Below are 20,723 nucleotides of genomic sequence, written 5' to 3'. Positions count from 1 at the left end.
GGGCAGCACAGTCTTTCTGCGCCTCCTGGGCCAGCACCTCCTCCTCCCGCCTCCCCGGGAGCCGTGGGGGGCCAGGGGGAACCGGGGGGCCAGGGGGAGCCGGCAGGGAGGCTGCTGGGCACCGCCACAGCAGGATGAAGCGACGCATCGGCTCCTACTTTTAACATTAAAGAAGGCGTAAAATAGGCGTCTCGGCAGCGCCTCGCCTTCCCGGGATTAGCATTTAGAGGGGCTGGAGAGGATCAAACAGAAGATAGGCCGGTGCAATTAGCCCAAATGCTAACGAAGGGGAGCATGCTGGGGTGCTGGTGGGAGTGCTGAGCGCCTACCCGCCCCACTTTGCCCTGCTGGCAGCACCCCGTGCTGACCCCTTACCCTGTGCTGACCCCGTGCCCTGCACAGATCCAGGATTTGGCCATCCGGTGCGTGCAGAAGAACATCAAGAAGAACAAGGGGGTGAAGGATTGGCCGTGGTGGAAGCTCTTCACCACTGTGCGGCCCCTCATCGAGGTGCAGCTCACCGAGGACCAGATCCGTGGCAAAGACGTGGGTATCTGTGCTGGGGGATGTTGGATGGAGCAGGGAGGGCTTGGGGGAGCGTTGGCCCTGGGCCCCGCGGTGGGGTGGAATGCAGGACCCCAGGATGGGGTCAGATGCAGGAGCTAACAGTGGGGTGGAATGCAGGATCCCGTAGTGGGGTGGGAGGCAGTATTCTGCAGTGAGGTGGGATGCAGAACCCGGGGAGGGGTGGGATGCAGGATCCTGTGGTGGATTGGGATACAGGACTCCACAGTGGGGTGGGATGCAGGAGCTCATGATGGGGTGAGATGCGGGACCGCGTCTGCCTGCACCCAGTCAGCGCCAGGCTCGAATTGCTCCCTAATTTGTGAATCAGCATGTCATTAGCATCCCGAGAGCCGGCTGTTGCATGAGCCCAATTACAAGCGTGGAGAATGGAAATGAAACCGTGTGCCGAGAGGCATATGCAGGGGCTCCGCTCGCGCTGGCAACCAGACACTGGTGCACCCGCCGAGCCCGCTCGGCACGGAGCCGCTGCCTGTCTCAGCTTTCACCCCGATCTGCTAAGGACGGGTGCCTGAATGGGGGCACTTGGGGTCCCTCCTGCCCCTCTCCAGCCTGTACTAGGACCAGAGAAGGGATGAAGAAGATACTGGCAGCCAGACACACCTCCTCAGAATTGGCTGATGGGCCCCAGGCATCCTGGTGGGCCTCTTCTATCCTCACCTGGGCTGGGTGCACCCAAATCCTTCAGTGAGCTGTTGATGAGTGGGTTTCCTCCCACCCCCCTCCCAGGGGATGGGGGGACCCCTCTCCAGCTTTTCTGGGACTGCCTGGCGTTTCGACACCATTTATGGGGTTGGAGTCAGCTCGGCGGAGGAGCGGGTTGGGGAAAGTCCCTGCCCAGCCTTGGCAGGGGAGAGCGGCCTCGGGGAGCCCCCACCCTGCCCATCCTGTGTTGGGGGGGGGCTGTGGGGGGTGGAGAGCTGCCAAGCTCCTGCCCACCAACCTCTTCCCTGCGCCTACCCCCTCCCTCACCGCCCGCTCTGTTGCAGGAAGAGATCCAGCAGCTGAAGAGCAAACTCGAGAAGGTGGAGAAGGAGCGTAACGAGCTGAGGCTCAACAGCGATCGTCTGGAGAGCAGGGTAGGTCCTTGCTGGTGCCAAGATGGGGTATGGTGCTCTTCTGGCCTACCCCAGCCCATGATCCCATTTTTCCTGTCGCCCCCAGATCACAGAGCTGACATCGGAGCTGACGGACGAGCGGAACACCGGCGAGTCAGCCTCCCAACTGCTGGACGCTGAGACAGCCGAGAGGCTGCGGGCTGAGAAGGAGATGAAGGACCTGCAGGTAAAAGCACCTCTCCTCGGCCTCACAGCGTTTCCTGGCCCCTACCCCCAGCACTCGCAAAAGCCGTGTTCCCTCCCAGGCAAAGTACGATGCCCTGAAGAAGCAGATGGAGTCAATGGAGATGGAGGTGATGGAGGCTCGGCTCATCCGGGCAGCCGAGCTCAACGGGGAGCTCGATGATGATGATTCAGGTACTGTCCTGCCTCCGGTGCTGGCTGCTGGCATACACTGAGTGTCCCCCTCTCCACAATGGCCCCACACCACCCCCACAGCCCCTTGGTGACCCCATTTCCCTGCACAGGTGGCGAATGGCGGCTGAAATACGAGCGGGCAGTGCGGGAGATCGACTTCACCAAGAAACGAATGCAGCAGGAACTGGAGGACAAGCTGGAGGTGGAGCAGCAGGGCAAGAGGCAGCTGGAGCGGAAGGTGAGTGGGGCTCAGCCCTGGGGAGCCCCTGGTGCCCTCAGCATGGGGTGGGCTACTTGGAGCTGGGGGAGCCCATGGCCAGGACATGATGTGGTGGGATCCTGGAGCCCTCACCTCCCTGCCTGCTCCTGCCTGCAGCTGGCTGACCTGCAAGCAGACAGCGAGGAGAGCCAGCGCGCGCTGCAGCAGCTGAAGAAGAAGTGCCAACGCCTGGCTGCTGAGCTGCAGGACACCAAGCTGCACCTCGAGGGACAGCAGGGACGCAACCATGACCTGGAGAAGAAGCAGAGAAGGTGGGGACTGCACGCTGGAGCCAGAAGGTCATCCTTGCTGCGCAGCAAGCCCCTGGCAAAGTGGCATTACCATTTTAGCAGGGATTTGGGCACTTCACCAGCTCCTACTTGGCTGGGGTGTCTCCAGCAGGATGGAGTTGCCAAGGTTGGATGTGTTAGTTGTGAGGGGGTCCCTCATACCCTTTTGGGGGACCTGGTGCTGAGTGATCCCCCCTCCATGGGGGCATGCCCCATGGTGGAGGCTGCTGGTGCCCTGCATCTCGTCTCGGTGTGCGCTGCCACCCCGTCCCTGCTCCCAGCCCCAAAGTTTGCTAACGTTATTAAGCAGCGGGGACGCTTTCATCTCATTATGGTAATGATCACACACACAAATACAGCGAGAGAATCCAATCTAATTAATTTCAATTTCCGTGGATTGGTGTCTGTGCTAATGCAGCTGTTTATTACCCAGCGCGAGGAAAAACGGGGATTAGCTGCCGAGGTGTTTAACTCAGGTCACAAACTCAAGCGTAGGGTTGTTTTCCAAGCCCCAAAGGCAGTGATTTCGGAGCAAACCCGGCTGATCCCATCCCAGGGGCACTGGGAGAGCTGCCACGGCACTTCCTGGCTACAGGCTGTGCTGAGCACTCCCCCACCAGGGGTTTGTGTCCCCTCCAGGGACTCGAGTCCGCTCTGGGGATGGGACCTGTGCCACGTGGGGCCGTGGCACTGGGATGCAACTGGGGGAGCTGCTCTGCCACAAGATCCTGTCTCTCCTGGAGACCCCTCAATGTCCTGAAGCCCCTCTGAGTCCTGCTTGGAGGGTTTGGTGTCCCTGGCTGCCTCGGTGTATCAAGCCCCTGCCGTTAGCAGCCACTGCTGGCCCCACAGAGCAGCTGATGGTTCTGCCGGAGTCGGCACTGTGCTCTTCATTAGCACTGAGTAAAGGCATCGGGAGGAGTTTCTCGGAGTGACTTGTGCCACCGTGCTAGCAATTAAAGGCTCATCAACAGGCTGTTTCAAAGAAGCACTGGACGCCATTCCGCCCTTCCCGAAGCCTGCTGCCATGGGAAGGGGATGCTTGGCACAGTGTCCCTAGCACAGGGCTGAGGACTGGCCCCCAGGGTGCTGAGTGTTCGCTCTGCTCTCCCCATGTAGGTTTGACAGCGAGCTCTCTCAGGCACATGAGGAGGCACAGAGGGAACGGCTGCAGCGGGAAAAGCTGAGTCGCGAGAAGGATGTGCTGGTGGCTGAGGTCTTCGGCCTCAAGCAGCTGCTGGAGGTGAGTGGATCCCAGCCCCTGACCCAGTCCCCCAGTCACCAGGTGCCCCAGGCTCATGGTGACCCTGTCTCTCACAGGACAAGGACTCGGACATCGCAGGGCTGACGCAGAAGGCGGAGGCACTGGAGGCAGAGCTGCAGGACATCTCCTCCCAGGAGTCTAAGGACGAAGCCTCCCTGGCCAAGGTGAAGAAACAGCTGAGGGACCTGGAGGCGAAGGTCAAAGACCAGGAGGAGGAACTGGATGAGCAGGCTGGGACCATCCAGATGCTGGAGCAGGTACAGCGGGGAGGGGCGAGGTTTCTGGGTGGGGTGGTTTCATGCAGGGCTGTTATTACCTGGGCCGGGCTTGCCCAGGAAGAGGAGGCGGTCGCTCTGAGCCTGGTGTTGGGCTGACACGGCTCCTGGCCCTCCGTGCCATGGCCTGGCAGGTCACCATGGGGCGAGCGACCCGGCCGGCCTCGGACCGGGGCATTTTCTGTGTGAGTGGTGCCTGGGGAGTGGCATGGGGGGTCCCCACATCCCCTTTACTCTGACCACATCCCCACCATTTGTAGGCGAAGCTGCGGCTGGAGATGGAGATGGAGCGGCTGCGGCAGACCCACGCCAAGGAGGTGGAGAGCCGTGACGAGGAGGTGGAGGAGATCCGGCAGTCGTGCCAGAAGAAGGTAGGGCTCAGCTGCAGCCCCTCTGCCCAGGAGGGCCTGGGATGCCTCCCCATACCCCGGCTGGGTGCCGGGAGCTGCCAGCTGGGCACCGTCACGCAGCACCCAGCTCCCACGCAGCCGACCACAGCCCGGCTCCACTGGCCCGGCGGGTCCGACCAGTCCTTCTGCCGCCCGGGCCAGCACACGCCGGGCTTTGTGCCTCTGGTTGCACAAACACTCATCCGGTGGGGTCACCCAGTGTCCCCAGTGTGTGGGGACATGCAAGGAGGGGGGTCATGACCCCTCCCCACCTCCCTGACCAGCTGCCCCCTGTCTGTCCCACAGCTGAAGCAGATGGAAGTGCAGCTGGAGGAAGAGTATGAGGACAAGCAGAAGGTGCTGAGAGAGAAACGGGAGCTGGAGAGCAAGTTATCTGCTGTCAGCGAGCAGGTGGGGTGAAGGGCAGCTGGGCACGTACCTTGCTTTGGGGACCCTGAGGTGGCCATAGTGGGTGGGCACCCCTGCAGCACAGAGCCCTGGCATGGTCCCCCCTGCCACAGGCCAACCAGCGGGACTTCGAGACAGAAAAGCGCCTGCGCCGGGACCTGAAGAGAACGAAGGCGCTGCTGGCTGATGCTCAGATCATGCTGGACCACCTGAAGAACAACGCACCCAGCAAGAGGGAGATCACCCAGCTCAAGAACCAGGTGTGCATCCAGACCCCTCCAAACCGCAGCCTTTCAGGGACACGGGGTGTCCCTGTCCTCTGGCCAGGTGCTGAGCTATATCCCTGCAGCTGGAGGAGTCGGAGTTCACCTGCGCAGCCGCTGTCAAGGCCCGCAAATCCATGGAAGTGGAGATCGAGGACCTCCATCTGCAGATTGACGACCTCTCCAAGGCCAAGGCAGCGGTGAGTGGTTTTGGGGTGCGATGTGCCGTGGTGGGGCCATGCCCCACTTGCTCCCAGGGTGCCAGCAGGGTGACTCCATGCTGTTTGGGGTGCTTTGGGGCGGTAAGTGCCCCACTCCTGTGCTGCAGCAGGAGACAGGTGTTGCTCCCTGCAGCTGGAGGAGCAGCTGAGCCGACTGCAGCGGGAAAAGAATGAGGTGCAGAGTCGGCTGGAGGAGGACCAGGAGGACATGAATGAGCTGATGAAGAAGCACAAGGCAGCTGTAGCCCAGGTGAGGGAGAGCAGCAGCTGTGCCCACTCCACCCCCCAAAATCACCCCTCTTGGAGCCAGCGCAGTGGGATCCCTGTTGATGGCCCCGGTGTGTCCCACAGGCGTCCCGAGACCTGGCGCAGATGAATGACCTCCAGGCACAGCTGGAGGAGGTCAGCAAGGAGAAGCAGGAGCTGCAGGAGAAGGTGGGGAGCACCAACATCAGACAGGGGATGCACCCTGAGTGAAGCCGGGGGTGGGAGTCACCCAGAGACCTACTGCCCATACCATGCACTGTGGGGGCACAGAGCAGTCCCGGGGGATGGGAGCAGAATGGCCAGCAGCTCTGCTCCAGGATGGCATGTCAGGGGGGCAGGGAGGTCGTGGTCGAGGCTGAGGCTGTGCCCCCACCACCCCCCACAGCTACAAGGCCTGCAGAGCCAGCTGGAGTTCCTGGAGCAATCCATGGTGGACAAGTCACTGGTGAGCCGGCAAGAAGCCAAGATCCGCGAGCTGGAGACCAGGCTGGAGTTCGAGCGGACGCAAGTCAAGCGCCTGGAGGTAGGCACTGGGCTCTCCCTCCGCTCTTCCTGGGACAAGGATGCAACAAGAGCGTAATTAAGCTGCCTGAGAGGTCTACTGAGCGCATCCCCTCCCCAGGACCCCCCATGCTGCAGCCCTCCCCCTCTGGCAGCCCATCCCTGACTCCACAGGGAAGGCTCCCTGCAAGCACCGATAACAGTAATCCACCGCCCGGCCCGGCAAAGTGCTGCTCTTTCCCTGCATCGACTTAGGGAAATTATAGACTCCCGGCCCCACGAACACAGCCTGTTTTATATTCTGCCTCCGCAGCTCTGCCGGGGAGCGCGGCAGCTTAGCTCTCCTCTTCATATTTTCCAAGCTATTATTTCCTTCCCCGCTCTCTCTGCCGGGGCCATAAATATGCAGCGGCTGGCTCAGTGGATGGGGGGAGAACGGGAGCTATTTTTTCCTTATGTTACATGTTTTAATTACTTCACACACAGTTAAATCTATTTTTCCAATTCAACAAAGCCCTTGCTGTTGTTCTGCCCCTTCCCTGGCCCTGGGAGGGGGTGGTTTCTCCTTCATCTTCTTGTGTAAATTCATGGGGATGGGGTCATGGGGAGGTCATCTCATCAGCCCTTGGTGGGTTTTGGGGTGGATCTGCAGGATGAGGGTGGACCTGTAGGATGAGGGGTCCGTGGGGGGATCTGGGATGACCCCACTGCTCTGCAGAGCCTGGCCACGCGGCTGAAGGAGAACATGGAGAAGCTGACGGAGGAGCGGGATCAGCGCGCAGCCGCCGAGAACCGGGAGAAGGAGCAGAACAAGCGGCTGCAGCGACAGCTCCGTGATGTCAAGGAGGAGATGGGCGAGCTGGCCAAGAAGGAGGCAGAGGCCAGCCGCAAGAAGCACGAGCTGGTGAGGCACCTGTCATAGGGCTAGGCAGGGAGCAGGGGGGTGTTCCCTGAGGCACTTGGCTCATCCCACTCCCTCCCCGCAGGAGATGGACCTGGAGAGCCTGGAAGCTGCCAACCAGAGCCTGCAGTCAGACCTGAAGCTGGCCTTCAAGCGCATCGGGGACCTGCAGGCAGCCATCGAGGATGAGATGGAGAGCGACAGCAACGAGGACCTTATCAACAGGTGAGAACACCTGGGCCTGACTTCCACGCGAGGCACATCCCCGGGGGTCACTGCTTCCCCTTGCCACTTCGGAAATGCCACGGGGACCCCTCGGCTCTGCCTGGCCCTGGCAGGATGCTGTCCCTCCGTCCGTCCATGCATCGTGCACCTGTGCATCTGTCCATGCACCTGTGTCTGTGCCAGCCGTGCATCGGGCACCTGTGCACACGGGCATCAGTCCCTGCACCTCTGCATCCATCCCTCCATCCACCCACAGCCCCGGGGAGCTTCACCTGCTTGTGGAGGTGCCTGAAATGCATTCAGGGCTGTGTCAGCTGGCTGGAAACAGCCCAGAGAGCCCCAGGAGCCAGGGCAGCGCAAGCTGGCAGGAGGTTTGGGATGCTGGGATCCAGCCCAGACCAGAGATAGAATTATAGAATCCTACAATTGTTTAGGTTGGGAAAGACCTCTGAGATCACCGACTCCAACCGTTAACCCAGCACTGCCATGTTACCACTAGATCATGGTCCCAAGTGCCTCATACACGTGTTTTTTGAACACTTCCAGGGATGGTGACTCCACCACTTCCCTGGGAAGCCTGTTCCAATGCCTGACCACCCTTTTGGTGAAGAAATTTTCCCTAGTATCCAATCTAAACACAACTTGAGGCCATGTCCTCTTGTCCTATCGCTTGTTCCTTGGGAATGGAGCCTGACCCCCACATGGCTACAACCTCCTTCTAGGGAGTTGTAGAAAGCAAAAGTGTTGCCCCTGAGCCTCCTTTTCTCCAGGGTGAGTCCCTCCAGCTCCCTCAGTCAATCCTTATCAGACTTGTGCTCCAGACTCTTCCTCAGCTCCATTACCTTTCTTTGAACATGCTCTGGCAACCGTCCTGGAATGCTGGAATCCAGCCTGAGTGCAACCCCACTCCAGGGTTGCAGGGCAGCCTCACTTCCCTCCCCTGGCCCTTCCCCTCCATTTAATTTGTCCCCGTCCATTCTCCACCCACTTGGTCTTATTTTTTTTTTAATTTTCATTTGATTTCTTTTCTGTTGTGTTTCTCCCCCCTCCTACCCTCCCTCCAACCCCTCCCAGTTTGCAGGACATGGTGGCAAAGTATCAGAAAAGAAAGAGTAAACTGTGAGGAGCATCTCTTTCCTTCCTCCCCTCCCCTAACCCCCACCTCACCCCCGAGGGCCGGGGTCCCGCATGCCGCTGGCCCACCTCCGCATGCCCTAACATCACCCACGGCACGGCACGGCACGGCACGGCACGGCACATAACTGTGTCCCATGCAGGGGGATGGGATGAGCCCCTGGGATGGGGTGGGGAATGATGTCCTGCCATGGCTGATGATGAATGTGTCAGCGTGGGGCAGCGATGAAGCCCCGCTAATTAATATCCCCATCCATGGTCGTTCCCACGACCCGGGTCCTGCTTGACTAACGGCACGTTCGCCTGGACATAAACTGCGTTTGATGTGGAGTTTAATTCTGCTGGTTATAAAGCCTTTGCTGCTCCCAGAGCTTGTTTCTGGGGCTCATTGGGGGTTTTTTTTGGTGTCATTCTGTGGGATTTTTTGTTGTGGTTTTTTTTTTTTTTTTCCCAAGCCCAGCGTTGCCTGGATGTATTGCAGGGGAGGGAGATGCACAGGATGGAGTGTGGCTCATTGCTTTGAATTTGACAAGGAGGATTCATATACAGGGTCTATCCCAGCCTGTCCCTTGTGCTGTTTGCCATCATTCCCAGGCAGGGAATAAGCCCAAAACCAGGCGGATAAAAGGCCGTTAAAGATCCTACGATATATCCCTTCCCTGGAGCAGCCCAGTGGGAGCCCTCGTTTGGTGGGAGTGGGGTGGGGAGAGGGGACCACCCCACTCCGTATAGATCCCACCAGTGCCGCCGTAACCCTAATGAAAGCAGTGAACGGTGAGGTATTAAGGGAGATTTACTCGGGGATGCTTTTAACGTGGAGGAATGGATTTTGCAATGCAGACAGCACCTTCTCTCTAAAGGCAATCAATATGGTTACGAAGGGCCGTTATAAATTAGATGGTTTAAGCCAGATAGGACTTTTTTTACGCGGGGACGTAAATCAGGGGCTCTCGGGCACGGCAGGGCTGTAAATCTGCCCACCGCGCTCCCGCGCCCGCCGTGCCGGAGTCGTTCCTGTTCCGCCTGCTAAACTCCTGTTTACCCGGGGCCATCAGCATCGCTCTTCCTCGCTGTAATTCTGCACTCGACGGCGGCCTATAAAATGAATCCACTTATTTCCTTCCAAGTCCCGGAGCTGGAAATCTCCTGGGTTTCTGGAGCTGTGCCCTGCCTGCTGCCCCAACTGTCTCCAGCCCCATGCAATGGCGAGGGGGGACATTGGGCAGAGGATGCAGGAGCCCCTTGGGCAGGCAGGGAGGTGGTTTGGGGGTTTGGGGATGCTTCAGGGAGACCCTGAAATGCAGGCTGAGCTCTGTGCATGCAGGTTACACCCCAGCAATGGAGCAGAATCATGGGATGGGGTTTCACCCATCCCAGGGTACACAGGCAGTGGGTGCTGGGGATGCTATGGTGCCTTCCAGTGCACTTTCACCTCTCCAGCACCCAAAATCTCACTGCCCCATGCTCACCTCTTGCTTTCTTCCACCCTGACCCGCTCCTCTGGCAGTGACGGTGACTCAGATGTGGACTCGGAGCTGGAGGAGCGTGTGGATGGGGTGAAGTCTTGGCTCTCCAAGAACAAAGGCTCCTCCAAAGCACTCTCGGATGACGGCAGCCTGAAGGGCAGCAGGTGGGTGCAGGGCTGGGTGTGGGGCAGAGGATGAGCTGAGCTGTGTTGGGACATGGCTGGGAGTGGCTGGGCACTTGTGGGATGTGGCGCTTGGTGCCGTGTTCCTGCCTGGTGCTTGTGTGGTTGGCCTGGGAAGGGTTAATGCTGGTGAGCAGCTTGGTCTCCACTGGGGACACATGTCCCCCCAGCTAAGGGGACCTCTCTGGTCCCCCTTCCCTCATCCCATCCTGGAGGCACAGGGGCATCCACACCTCCCACCCCATTTGCCTCCCCAGGGCTCACAGTGGTGGGCTCTAGCTCTGTGCAGCGTTCCATCACTCTGCAGCCTTCCATCACTCCGGGACTGATTCCCTGCTCCATTCTGCCCTCCTCTGCAGCCCCACCACATCCCTCCCCATACCTCTCAGAAAATGACAGTAGAGGTGGGAGACATGCCTAGGTTCCCCCACAGTGTGGGGCTGGGGCACACATCCCCACTTCCATTCTCCATGAAAATTGCTTGCCTGCTGAGCACAGATTGCTTTTATCCAAACCCAATTTCCTAGCAGGGCTCCAGGAGTCCCGAGGGACTCCCTCCCTCTGCCGAGCAGGGGGGAAAGATCTGAGCTGGTTTCTGTTAATTGGTTTAATTTATTCAGCGGTGCAGATGTAAAACATTTTGTTATTGGAGATAATTCCACCTTTTCTGAAGTCGGGAATCAAACGCAGCGGCTCCAGGTAGCTGACAATGAAGTAAATTGGAGGCAACACTTTAAAGGGGAATCAAAGTGCTGGGCTAGAACAATTCCCACATTTACATGACATTTTTCCACGATGCCATTTCCCGCTGACGCAAATTGCCGAGGCCGCCTCGCTGGTCCCCCCCTCGCCCGCTCATCTCCATCTCTCTCTTGTCTCCCCGGTGCGTGCGGGGCTGCGGTGCCATGGCGCAGGTCAGCCCCCCCAGATGGTCCCGAGGCTGAGGAGCGACCAGTGTCAGTGTTGAGCTCCCTCAGCTACAGGAAGCGACCGGGCCTCAAGGACTCCATAGGCGGCCGCGGGGATGAGCAGACGCTGTTCAATGCTCTGGGCGAGCGGCCGCCGTCCCCCGAGCGCCCGGCGCGCAGGAAGGCCCGTGGTGGCGAGCCTGAGGACCGGGCGGCCGTCATCGCCCGCGCCTTCGCCGACGCCAGCGGTCGGGCTCGGCAAGGGCTGGACAAGCGGTGGTCCCTCTCGGCCACCGACGTTGAGAAAGCTTCCGTTGCCTCTGCTCCAGTGAGCCGAGTGTCTTCCACCTCCTGGCGTGGGCTGGAGGATGGGGATGATGGGGACGAGGGGTGCTCCGTGCTGAGCTTTGCCCTCTCCAGCCCCGGCAGCTTGCGGAGCAGGCGTGGGGGGCCTGAGGGTCGTCCCGAATCGCGGCTCTCCCTGGCCCGCAGCCGCCTGGATGAGGCGGACGATGGGTCCCGCGGGCAGCCCCTCTTGGGGCGCAGCTTCTCTGTGCCCCCACGGCCCCGCAGTGCAGCCTCGGAGGAGGAGGGCCCTGGGGACGCCCGCCCCGTGGGGCGCCGCTCCTACCTTGACCCCGACCTGGAAGCTGCCATCCAGGAGGTGCTGAGCTACCGCCCGCTGAGGTCCAGGGGGTGCTCCAGCCCCGATGCTGACTCAGGGGATGACGGCCGGAGCGTGAGGAGTGTCCGGAGCGCGGCCCCCCTGGGCGCTGCCGATCGGCCCTCTGGCAGCCTGCGCCGCTCCGCGTCTGCCCTCGACTTCTCCCGGCACACCTGCCGGTGCCGCAGCAGCTCGGGCTCCTCTGAGGAAGAGGAGGAGCGGAAGAAGAAGAGCGCCAAGAAGCGCACCAAGAAATCCAAGAAGAAATCCAAAAAGAAGAAGAAGAAGCAGGAGTCATCATCTGACTCCAGTTCCTCCTCTGAGTCCTCCTCTGGCTCCACCAGCTCCTACCGCAGCACTTCCAGTGTCAAGAAGGGCCCACGGGCGGTGGGGGGTGAGGAACCGACACGTCCTGCCCGGGGCAAGAAGGAGGAGAAGCAGCGGAAGAAGCAGGTGGACAGCCTGATGATGAAGTACCTGTACCGGCCCGAGAGCGACTGAGGCAGGAGGTGGGAGCAGTGTGTGCCGTGCAGCATGAACCTCCCTGTGTGCCACTAACCGCTCGCCCTAACCCTCTCCTGACTCCAGACATGGAGTCCACCTCTGCCAGCATGGGGGACCTCTCTGTGCCTGCAGCAGCCCTGCTTTTGGGCTGCTGCACGGCATCCCCAGCTCATCTCCATCTGTGGGGAGATTCCCAGTGTGGCCGCAGCGGGACCAGCACTGCCCAGGCTGCCAGGATGCAGCGTGTTCAGGATTATTGGCTGTGGGGCACTGGGAAGTGCTAATGCCTTCCTGGCTCCCCAGCCACCAGCCAGGACACAACTGGATTTATTCCTTCAGGAAATTTAGGGAGTTTTGGGCAGCACAGCATCCTGCTCATCCTGGGAGTGGGCAGGAGTGTGACGGATACTAACACGCACCCACTGCAGTTTGTGACAGTGGGGGGAGGCCCAGGGTGGGCAGTTGGAGCTCAGAGTTGCTGTCCTGTGTCCTGTCAGGTGCCTGTGATGGGAATTTGGGGTGTGAACAGCCTCAGCCTGCAGGACTTTGGGTCTCCGCACCCTGTTTGATGTAGAAGAGTGGATGTGCTGGGGCTCACTGGCAGCGATTTCCAAGCAGATTCCATCCTTTCTGATGGCTTGAATAGGAGAATGACTGAAGGAAGGGAAGGAAGCCTTTTGGAAATGTGGTTGCCATTGGGCTGCCTTTCCCAGGGCTAGGGAAGGCATCACGTGGCCAAAGGGGAGAAACACCCCCAGCACCCAGCCCTGGGCTCAGTTACCACCAGGTTCCTCAGGCAGGGGTGTCCATGAGTGCTGGTGTTGGCATGCAGGGCCCCCCTTTTCCTGAGTGCAGGGTTCTGGGTGCCCATGGGAGTGGCAGCCCCCGGGCAGGCTCAGCTCAGCCCCACCTCAGAGCAGGGGCTCAGCTCAGCACAGCGAGGAGCTGGTTGCAGTGGAGCATGCCACAAATATCTCGGAAATAATAAAAAAGGAGGCAATCAGAGCTCCATTCAGCTGGCTGCCAGTGTGCTGGCTCACCACAGCTCCTGCTGCAGCCGGAGGGGAGTTGTGCTCAGCGGCCGAGCCATGCTGAGCCATGGAGCCCCCCAGGACCCTCACTAACCCTGCTCTCTCCCACAGCCCCACGAGCTCCCGGCACACCTTCACCTATGACAGATGGGACGAGGAGCAGGACGCCGGGGACAGCACACGCCGCTCCTCCCGCAGCTCCCCCAGTGCCAGCGAGACGGAGAGCAGGGCTGCTGAGACCCCTGCCTAGCCCCCCATCACCACTTCCCACCGCCCCAGGAACACTCAGCTCCACGGGGCCGCCCCGGGCAGCCGGTATTTCTTCTGTGCAGGGTGGGGGGGACACACTCAGCCGTCCCCCGGCCATGGGGGGAGCAGCCCGGCCGGCTCGCTGGCTGCACCCCCCACCTTCCCACCTCCTGTCTGTCCTTGGCGGTGGAGTCGGCTGCTCCGGCACCCTGGATTCATTCCTCAGTGCCTGCTGGCTCCTTATTTTATAACTTAAACTCCCCCCCCTCTTGCACCCCTTTTAGTTGAGCCAAAGACGTCTCTCGCTGGCCGGGCCCTGGGAGCAGCCGCCTGGCAGCTGGGAAGGGGATGTGGGGATGGGGTCCCAGGTGTCCACCTGGGTTTTCAACAGCTCCCCAGCCCCCCGCTCCTGCCTGGCTGTTTTGCACTAGCCCAGCTGTGCATCCCACCACACGCCCTTTACTTTCAGTATGAAAATAAACGTCATTTCTGGCTGGTGACACCGGCTGCTGCCTGCTCCATGTGCCAGGGGGGTCTCCCCATTTTGCAGGGGTGTTTGCATGGTGGCAAGGTCTGGTGGAATGGATCCAGGTCTGGCAAGGATGCGGGGCTGTATGGAAGGGCCAAACCTGGCCCCTTCCCTGAGTCTGCTGCACCCATGGGTGCTGGGGAGGGGAGGGGGGGGACAACCCTTGTGGGTACCAGCACTGAATCATTTATCAATCTTCATAAATATGCAGATGAGCAGTGGGACAGAGCTGCTGCCTGCCGGCGTTAATTATTTAACGCGGAGGAGATGATGATGATGTGCATTGCTGGCTGCCTGCACAGCTTGGCCCTGGCACCTGCTGGCCTGTACCATGTGTTGTCCCCTGCACCCGGCCCCAGGGACCCTCAGAGACACCCCCACTCCTGGGACCTTGGCAAACCAGGTTATTTGATCCCTTTTCCCAACATCTCTTGGTAAAACATGGGCCAAGCTCAGCGCTCGCTGCCATAAAGCCACGCTGCGCTAATGCGCTTTCATTAAGTGGGAGCGATCTAATGATAATAAAATGGCACATTTAACATTAAAACATTTAACTTGACTCCTAAGCGAGTGTGTCTCTCTGCGCTGCTCCAGCTCCATCTTCATGAGGCTGACAAAGCTTCTTAATTTGTTCCCAGGGAGCGGGTGCTTGGTAGAGACAGCTTGGCACCGCATGGCATGGGGGATGCTGGGATGCAGGGAGACAGGGATGCTGGGATGTGGGGAGGCAGGGTATAGGGATGCAGGGCTGCTGGGATGCAGGTAGCAGGGATGCAGGGTTATGGGGATACCCAGGTTCTGAGATGTGGAGGTGCAGTGGTGCTGGGATGCACAGATGGAGGGCTGCTGGCATGGATTGGTGCCAGGATGCTGGGTGATGTGGTGGTGGAATATAGGGATGTGGGGATGAAGGACAGCTAGAGTTGGAGAAGTATAGCATGTTGGGACACCAGGGTGCAAGGAGATGGAGATGGGTATTGATGCAGGCCTACTGAGGTATAAGGTCACTGGAATGCAGGGACACAGCTGCAGTCTGGTGCAATGCCATGGGGGCACAGCTGGAGCCCCACACCTACAGCACAGACTGGAGCACATCATGGAAGCGGGTGATGGCAAAGGGGGCCATGTTGTGGGATGGCTCCTCGCCCAGGCTCAGTTCACACAGCAACTTCCCCACCACTGGTGCCAGCTTGAACCCATGGCCTGTGGGAAGGAGAGGGAAGGTGGGGGACATAGCCACCCTCAGCTCTGGGATGCTGGGTTGGGGGAGGTGGGTGCCCTCGCCTACCTGAGAAGCCAGCACCAATGATGATGTTGCTGAACTTGGGGTGCCGGTCCAGGATGAAGTCTTCATCTGGAGTGTTCTGGGGGAGCCATGGTGTGAGGGTGAGGGGCCAAGGGTCCAATCCTGGACCCAAGGTGTGGGGGGCGAAGGGATGGCAAGGTCCACCTTGGGGTGGGGGTGGACTCAGGACCCCACAGGCTTGGATCCATGCCCTAGGAGGGGTCTCACCGTGTAGAGGCAGGTCTCCGTCACGGCCGGCTGGGTCTCCAACCCGGGCAGATAACTGCTGATGAAGCTGCTCAGGAGGCTGATGTCAGGGCGGTCGGCACCCGAGGGGGCCTGATCCCGCTTCTCAGGGTCAGTGGGGCTGCCATGGTGGTGGCACAGCTGGGGGACAACTGGTCAGGGTGGACTGGTTAAGGGATCCCCCCAAACCACCACTGTGACCCGCTCACCTTGACCATCCCTGGGTACTCGAGGGCGGGCAGCCCGTAGATGCCATGGGGGGCTTGGCTCAGCCCCACGGTCAGGAAGCAGGGACTGACACTGCCCATGTTGGTGCTCTTAGGCTCCTTCTCCCTCCAGTAGCACACGTCAATGCGCAGGGGCTGCAGTCACTGCATTAGCTCTGGCTGTGTCTGTGCCACCCCACCCTGCCACCGGCCCTTACCTGCAGCGGCAGGCGGAGACCCAGGGGTTCCACGAGGGGACCTGTCCAGGCTCCGGCCGTGATGATGAGCCGGGGGGCTTGGTACACCCCACCTGTGGTGGTGACAGTGACCATGGCCCCAGGTTCAATGCGCAGCACCTTCTCCCCATCCCGCACGGTGCCCCCGTGTCGGCGAAAGACCTCCTGAGTGGGAATGGTAACAGGAGGTGGCTGCAGGGATGGAGCCAAGGGACCCCCAGCCCATCCTGTCCCACATATCCCATCCCATCCCTTTGGCAGCACTCACCTGCACCGCCCTCAGTGCCCGGTCAGCGAAGAGCACCCCGCCGGTGCTGTCCAACACGGCCACCTGGCCAGCCTGGAGTCGGCAGCCAGGGAAGTGCCGGGCCAGCGCCGTGGTGTCAAGGACTTGACTGTCACCCAGGCTGCGCCGACAGGCCTCCAGCTCCTCGTTTCCCGCCGGCCCCAGCACCACCAGTCCCGTCTGCCTGCACCCCACCAGTCAAGTCAGCTCCCACTACTCCCCCTTCCTGTGCAGACCCCCTGCTTGCTTTGCCCCTGGAGGAAACTGAGGCACGGTGGCACCAGTGATGCTTGAGACATGCTGGGGTATCCCATGGTGGGAAGCTGGGAGATACAGGCTGGGTGCGTGGGGTGATGCAAGAGGAGGGTCTGGGTACCGGCATCATGCTTCCCCCCTCAAATACAGCAAGTGCCATCAGCCCTGACCCTGGCACTGGAGGATCACTTGGAAGCTCATTTCCTTAATGACATTATCTTTATGGAGCCCCATAAATTACCTAGAGCCGGCAGCTGCCTGCCAGGACGGCCACATGCCACCCAGTGGCCACAGACCCCAGTCCAGCAGGGAGGGGATGGTGCCCAATGGGGGCTGCGTCCCCGTCCCTGTCACCTGTAGAGGCGGATGCCAGCCTCAGCCTCCAGCTGCTGCCAGAGGCGGAAGCTGTCGGGCATCATGCGGGAGTAGTACTCCTCGGGGTAGACGCTGCGGATGATGCGGCTCTGCCCGTGCGAGCTGCCCCTCGAGTGGGGCAGGATGAACTGTGGGGGAGAGGGGACATGGGAGTGACTACAGACACCACCCCACCCCCAACCCCACCATCCCCACGTGCACTGGTGCTGTGCTGTGGTGGGAACCTGGGGACACAGACTGTCCTGTCATCCACGGCACCAGGAAACAGCAGGAGATGAGGATCTTGGCAGTGGGGACATGGGGGTCCCGGCACTGGGGGCTGTGGTGCCTGCAGCAGCTCCACTCTGTGCCATGGCAGAGGGCAGCCAGAGGGCAGCCAGGTCTGCAGGCAGCCGCCCCAGCATGCGGGGACTGGAGACGTGGCAGAATGGGGTCACCTGTACCTGCTCCAGCAGCAGAGTGTCCCTGTGGCGCTGGGCCAGGTGGTAGGCAGTGAAAGAGCCCTGGATGCCAGCCCCGATGACGATGGCATCGTAGGTGGCCTTCTGGGGCTGGCCTGGGGCAGCCATGTCCGTCCTCGTCCCTGTTCCTCTTCCTGTCCCCTCCAGCAGCCAGGAGTTGATCCAAGGGGAGGAACGGGGCAGAGTCCAGCCAAGCCCAGCGGGTGGTGGAGCCATGGCAACCCTCCAGCCCTATGGGATCACAGGGCCCAAATCCCTCCCACCCCTTGAGGCTGGCCAGGCAGAAGCATTCCCATTCCCCCACCAACACCAGCATCTGGTCCCACCACTACAGGGAGATCATCTGATCAGAGCAAGTGGGTGAGATAAATGTGATAGAAAATTCCTTCTAATAAATCCCCCTTTCCCTCTCCACTGGTCACTGCTGGCTCTGGTTGCAGTGGGATGTGGGCCTTGGTAATGCTCCTGTTTGAGTGCCAGTGGGAAACCCCCTGCTTGCTTCCAGGCAAACAGATTTTTTTTTCCCCCAGCACGATTTATTACAGCCATAAACCATTTTGTTCCCATCTTTTGTTGTTTTGTTTTTTAACAGGAGATAGGGGTGATTTAGGGCTCACCAGAGCTGCCGGGAAGTGGCACAGAGCCCCGTGTCCCACTGGCAGTGGCGGATTTTGCAAGTCCACAAAATTTTAGGGTCTGATTTGGGGTTTGGGGACATTCAGTGATGCCTCAGGGTGGAGGATAACGCAGGCAAGGACTGCCAGCTTTGTCCGCTGCTGACACTGCCCCGTGCTGCCTGACAGCTAATTAGGGGAATTAATTTACTCTGGCTTCTGTGGTGTAAAAGGCATTATTTACTGGTTAATTGTCGTTATTACAAAACGTTAAATATCATTATTTATTTTGCCACTTGCCTCTGGTGATGAATGAAGATTTGGAAAGTGCTGGAGGCCCCCACCAGGTTATGGGGACACCCAGGCATCATGCAAAGGCAGAACTGGCAGAGATGGGGAGGTGAGAGGAGGAGGATGGGGAGCATGGGCAAGGGTTGGGGTCCCTCCCAGGCCCCTCATCTGCCCTGTTGCCTACAACCACTGCTGCAATGAGTGTATCCCAGTCTCAGCACCACCACAGTGCCCAGGGCTCTGCATCGCGCAGGGCGCTGTTAAATCAGCACATCCTCGCTCGCCTTTGATGTTACAAATAATTCACCAATTTCCCAAGGTTTCAGCTCACTTTATTCGCTTTGAATAGCCCCTCTACCTGCTCTTGCTTTTTTACTGGAAAGATGAGGAATAATTAATTATCCGTGAAACGTTAAATGGTAAAAATGAACTCCTCTCCCGTTAGTGGTGTGTTAATAGAACGGATGGAAAAGCCTCGCTCATGATGCTACAGAGCTGGGAAGACCATGGATGTGGTGCTGACGACCATCCCCATGGCTCTGTGGGACCCCTCATTCCATGGGTGACCCAACCAGGGCTGATCCCAGGCATCAGGGAAATCTGTGCCCCCAGACCCCAAAAACCAGATGCATGACGTCATCTTGCCTGAATTTTTGTGGTGTCCCCCCAGCCCTGTGCCAGGGCCTCCATCTTCCCTGCCATGTTCTCTTCACCTGTGTTTATATTAACTGGAAGCAACCCTTGTGGCAGCAAGAAATCCATTTCCCTAAGCAGCTGGTGTGGGTCAGGAGAGCTCAATAAAAATGAAATATTCCCTGTGTGGGCTGGGTGGATGGATGGAAAAACTCGAGACTGGCAATGGCATGAGGAGGGGGAGATGGGGATTTGGGGAACTGCCACAGGCTGCAGGAGCCACCTGATCCACGTGGAGCTGGGGAAATGTGGAATGAGGAACTTTGGCAAAGGTCAGAATGTGGTTTGATAGGTACTGGACTCTGCACCCACTGAACCCATTGCACCTGGTGTATCCTGGAATGGCAGCTGAAGCTTCTCAAAGTCCCATCATCCACCTGTGCTGGCCTTATACTCTATCAAGCACAAATCAGCACTTAAAAAAGAATTAGGGAGCAATATCATTCCCCAAGGAGCTGAGGGAACCATGGCATCCTTCCTGCCCGGCCACAGCATGCTGGCTCCAGGCACATTTACCCCCATTTTCGGCCCCGTTTTCCTCCCCAGTCCTCACCATTTCTGATGCTTTGATGTCACCTGCAAAGAATTGTTTGTTTTTTGTCAAAACCAACAGCCTCTGAAGGAAGCCCCTCATTAGCAGTCCAGGTACGTGCCTGGGGAAGCATCGGGTGGATTAAAATTATTTGAATATCATAATATTAGAAACTTCAATTTGGCCTCAAAATGCTCATCTTCCGAGTCCTACCAGGGCTTTGCTGCATTAAACATTAATGGAGCTACCGGCGGATCAAAGTTTTGGGTTTAGAGCTGAAAGTGCTTTGTGGGAGAGCCAGCAGCACCCCTGGGATGAGAAGGATCCTGGCATCACTGCCAGTTCCATTCCCACTGCAGCTGTGGGGCTGGCGGCACACAGCCCATGCCGTGGGCCTGGCCCCTGCCCTTTCCTCCCCATGCCAATCTGTGTGGCACGTGGTTTGCCGTTCTCCGTGACAGGAATGATGTGTGTCAGCAAAGCAGGACCTGGGATTAAAAATAAACCCGCACCGGCGCTGGCTGCGTGGGCCGTGTGTGCGGCGGGGCTGGCCAGGCTGCGGGGGATCCAGCGAGGCGAAGCCATCTGGGCTTTTGCAGGGATGGGGAGGGGGGTTATTAAACAAAGAGCTGGTTTTTCATATTTTTAACACCCGCAAGAGCCATCCATCAGCCAGCGTGGAGCCGCTTGGTGCCGGTGCCAATGCCATCTGCCCATCGCAGGGCTGGCTGTCCCCCGGGTCCTCGAGGCAGGGGGCTGGGGAGGGGGTGTTGCACCCTCCCATAAGGAAAAGGGTTCCCCCTCTGTGCTGTGGGGGCTGCCCCGCATCCAAGTGTCTCTGCTTGGGGGGAATGATTAGCCCAGCCCAAATTTGGGCTATTTAGGGATGGGGAAGAGCAGCTGAGGGGGGTTGTGATGAGCGTCCTGGAGGGTGCAGCATGGCGGGGAGGCAGGATATGATGGGGTGGGCACCGAGCACCATTCCCACAGCCCTCGGTGGCTCCCAGTCGAGAATTCCGGGCGGGGGGGGAGTAGGAGGTCCCCCTCCCCCATCCTTCATCTTCCAGCATTTTGAGGCGCCGCACTCGGAGAGTTACGGCGTGGGGGTGGGGTGGCAGGGAGGAGCACCCCCCTCCCTCCCAGACTGTGGGATTGGAGGGCGCCGCGCTCGGAGAGTTACGGCGGCGGGGGGAGGTGAAGAGGCTCCCCCCCCCCCCCCCCCCCCCCCGCTCCCTGCCTTGTCCCTGAGATTG

The 20,723-nt window shown here is 59.6% G+C and overlaps 2 protein-coding genes across 6 annotated transcripts in view; one reads left to right on the top strand and one right to left on the bottom strand.

Annotated features, from left to right (window-relative positions):
* MYO18A (myosin XVIIIA) overlaps positions 1-13,961 on the top strand; it is a 32,589-nt gene extending 18,628 nt beyond the window's left edge. For 2 of the 5 annotated variants that reach the window (XM_027660150.1, XM_027660149.1), the window contains 21 exons: positions 403-546; positions 1,575-1,664; positions 1,750-1,869; positions 1,949-2,060; positions 2,171-2,298; positions 2,437-2,591; positions 3,729-3,852; positions 3,930-4,130; positions 4,409-4,519; positions 4,844-4,948; positions 5,059-5,205; positions 5,295-5,408; positions 5,563-5,679; positions 5,781-5,864; positions 6,082-6,219; positions 6,916-7,101; positions 7,184-7,323; positions 8,398-8,442; positions 9,965-10,087; positions 11,020-12,186; positions 13,324-13,427. In XM_027660150.1, the coding sequence (XP_027515951.1) occupies positions 403-546; positions 1,575-1,664; positions 1,750-1,869; positions 1,949-2,060; positions 2,171-2,298; positions 2,437-2,591; positions 3,729-3,852; positions 3,930-4,130; positions 4,409-4,519; positions 4,844-4,948; positions 5,059-5,205; positions 5,295-5,408; positions 5,563-5,679; positions 5,781-5,864; positions 6,082-6,219; positions 6,916-7,101; positions 7,184-7,323; positions 8,398-8,442; positions 9,965-10,087; positions 11,020-12,178 (3,543 nt within the window). In that variant the 3' untranslated portion in view covers positions 12,179-12,186; positions 13,324-13,427. Of the gene's footprint in view, positions 1-402; positions 547-1,574; positions 1,665-1,749; positions 1,870-1,948; positions 2,061-2,170; positions 2,299-2,436; positions 2,592-3,728; positions 3,853-3,929; positions 4,131-4,408; positions 4,520-4,843; positions 4,949-5,058; positions 5,206-5,294; positions 5,409-5,562; positions 5,680-5,780; positions 5,865-6,081; positions 6,220-6,915; positions 7,102-7,183; positions 7,324-8,397; positions 8,443-9,964; positions 10,088-11,019; positions 12,187-13,323 lie in introns of those variants that run through there. The other 3 variants (XM_027660152.1, XM_027660153.1, XM_027660151.1) reach the window with 3 other exon arrangements.
* Positions 13,962-14,482: 521 nt separating this feature from the next.
* On the bottom strand, positions 14,483-17,510 carry PIPOX (pipecolic acid and sarcosine oxidase). The gene is made up of 8 exons (XM_027660155.1): positions 17,323-17,510; positions 16,859-17,007; positions 16,232-16,433; positions 15,946-16,128; positions 15,731-15,883; positions 15,504-15,662; positions 15,279-15,354; positions 14,483-15,193 (listed from the first exon to the last, which is right to left on the bottom strand). Exons 1-8 carry the CDS (start codon positions 17,446-17,448, stop codon positions 15,063-15,065), a joined length of 1,179 nt encoding a protein of 392 aa, XP_027515956.1. The 5' UTR covers positions 17,449-17,510; the 3' UTR covers positions 14,483-15,062.
* Between the last annotated feature and the right edge of the window lie 3,213 nt (positions 17,511-20,723).

This window comes from Corapipo altera, unplaced genomic scaffold (assembly GCF_003945725.1).
Source record: "Corapipo altera isolate COAL_440 unplaced genomic scaffold, ASM394572v1 271, whole genome shotgun sequence".
NCBI classification, from domain to species: Eukaryota; Metazoa; Chordata; class Aves; order Passeriformes; family Pipridae; genus Corapipo; species Corapipo altera.
This window is presented reverse-complemented; position numbering and strand designations above follow the sequence as displayed.